This window comes from Pterocles gutturalis, unplaced genomic scaffold, assembly GCF_000699245.1.
Source record: "Pterocles gutturalis isolate BGI_N339 unplaced genomic scaffold, ASM69924v1 scaffold20038, whole genome shotgun sequence".
NCBI lineage: Eukaryota > Metazoa > Chordata > Aves > Pterocliformes > Pteroclidae > Pterocles > Pterocles gutturalis.
Genome location: NW_010120934.1, coordinates 1,872 through 4,188, shown reverse-complemented (window position 1 = coordinate 4,188; position 2,317 = coordinate 1,872). Strand labels below are relative to the sequence as shown.

The window sequence follows — 2,317 nt, the reverse complement described above, 5'->3', positions numbered from 1 at the left end:
CTTCCCCTGCCATCCGGAGCCGGGCCCTGCACCGCCGGGAGAAGCACCGGCTCGACATCCTCTGCTGCTTCTACAGGTACCAGCGCCGGGCCGGGCGGGATGGGGCTGCCCATGGCAGGGGGCTGTAACTAGATGATCTCTAAGGTCCCTTCCAACCCAAACCATTCTATGATTCTACGATTCTGTGACTGACCCCACAGGTCCCCCCAGAGGCATGGGTTGGCTCTGCTCCTCTCCCTCAACATCTTCTCCTTCCATCTCTCCTTTCCTCTCTCCTTCTTTCCTCTCTCCCCACAGCCCGTGCTCCTCACGGGTCATCCAGATCCAACCCCAGGAGCTCGCAGATGCCAACGACAACCACACCTGCCACCCGTCCCCTTATGGGCACCCCGGCGTGGCCACCAGCACCCAGATCACCACCACCGTGCAAGCCTTCACCCGGTGTGACCCCTCAGGCCACCACGTTGTCACTGTCCTGCCACCCACCTCCCAGGTGTGCACCTCACCTGCTGTCCTCCTGCCGCCCACCGACCCCCTGGGCTCCCAGGTCTTCGCCCCATCCAGCTCCACGCGGGACCTGCTGGCGCAGCTGGACGAGGCCAAGGGCGGGCGGGAGTGCGTCCCCCTGCCCTTCTGCCGCTGGAGCCTTGCCGACTTCGCCCGGGAGAAGTATGCCCCGCTCCTCCTGCGCACCCGGACCAAGGTGAGATGGGGATGGCCCTGGCGGTGCCACCCAGGTGAGTGGGTGGCCCAGGCCCCTGCCTGACCCCCGCTGTCCCCACAGGCGGTGGTAGCTGTGCTGTTTGTGGCGCTGCTGGGGCTCAGCCTCTATGGCACCACCATGGTGCATGACGGGCTCTACCTGACGGACATCGTGCCACGGGACACCAAAGAGTACGCCTTCATCTCAGCCCAGTTCAAGTACTTCTCCTTCTACAACATGTTCATCGTCACCAAGGGTGGCTTCCACTACCCCGGCGCCCAAGCCGCCCTGCTCAGCCTGCACCAGGCCTTCAGCACCGTCAAGTATGTCGTGCGGGAGGGCAACCGCGACCTGCCCAAGATGTGGCTCCACTACTTCCAGGACTGGCTGCGAGGTGAGGGACATCCCTCTTCTCCATGACCTGCCCTGCCCAAGGACCCTCTCCCCAACCTGTGCTGTCCCCGTTGGCCTGGGAATGCCATCCCTGGTTTGTGGCACCCCGGGGAGGGCAGTCCCATGGTGTCCCCAAGGTGCCCAGCCATGCCAAGCTGAGCCCTGGGGTTTCTGCACACCCGTCGCGCTGGCACCACGCTTCCCAGGGCACAGAGGTTGCCACGCAGGGTGATGTGCCCCAAGGGATGCTCACACCCCGTGCTGTGTCCCCAGGGCTCCAGGACACCTTTGACAGGGAGTGGCAAGCGGGGCGCATCACCCATGACAGCTACCGCAACGGCTCTGAGGACGGGGCACTGGCGTACAAGCTCCTGATCCAGACCGGCAACAAGAAGGAGCCCTTCAACTTCAACCAGGTGCGTGGGGACAGGACCAGGGTAACTGGGCTGGGGACAACACCATATCCCCTGCCCTGCTCATGCCCACTCCTGCTCTCTCCCCATAGCTGACCACGCGGCGGCTGGTGGACGAGAACGGCATCATCCCCCCTGACATCTTCTACATCTGCCTGACAGTGTGGGCCAGCAACGACCCCCTGGGCTTCGCCGCCTCCCAGGCCAACTTCTATCCCCCGCCACCTGAGTGGATCCATGACAAGTACGACACCACGGGCGAGAACTTGCGAAGTGAGTGAGCGCGGTGGGCTTCCCACGGCCCCCTCCTGCCTCCCGGTATCCCCTTGCAGAGGACCCCTCTCCCTGCACCTTTCCTGCCCTGCAAGCATCCCCCCAAAGAAAAACCCCCGCATCCCTCATCCCATCAGCATCCTCTGGTAGAGGAACTGCCCTGCTTCCCTGTGCCCCACACCTGTCCTCCTGCACCCCGCCACCCTGAGCACCCCACACCCTGAGCACCCTGCCCCATATCACCCCACACCCTGCGCACCCCACTGCACACTCCCTGTGCCCTTAGGACCCAGTATTGCACCCCTTCCCCAGCCCACGAGCATCTCACCACAAAGAATCCCCTCCACTCTGTACCACCTCTGCCCCACAGACATTCCCCTGCAGAGAAACCCCCTGCTCCCTGTGACCCCCTACCCAGCTGCATAGAAACCCGCTTTTCTTTGCCCCCCCCCAGTCTGCTTCCCGCACACTGCCCCACCCTGTGGTACCCAGACAGGCGTCCTGCTGCCTGGGCTGCACTCAGGCTGCTGTGGCC

General features: G+C 64.1%; 1 protein-coding gene across 1 annotated transcript in view; it reads left to right on the top strand.

Annotated features, from left to right (window-relative positions):
* Nucleotides 1-5: 5 nt before the first annotated feature.
* Nucleotides 6-2,317, top strand: part of LOC104464383 (protein patched homolog 1-like) — a gene marked incomplete at both ends in the record, with an annotated part of 3,960 nt that continues 1,648 nt past the window's right edge. Inside the window, 5 exon segments of the mRNA XM_010077070.1 lie at nucleotides 6-76; nucleotides 298-703; nucleotides 785-1,097; nucleotides 1,370-1,512; nucleotides 1,602-1,782. Coding sequence (XP_010075372.1) covers nucleotides 6-76; nucleotides 298-703; nucleotides 785-1,097; nucleotides 1,370-1,512; nucleotides 1,602-1,782 — 1,114 coding nt within the window.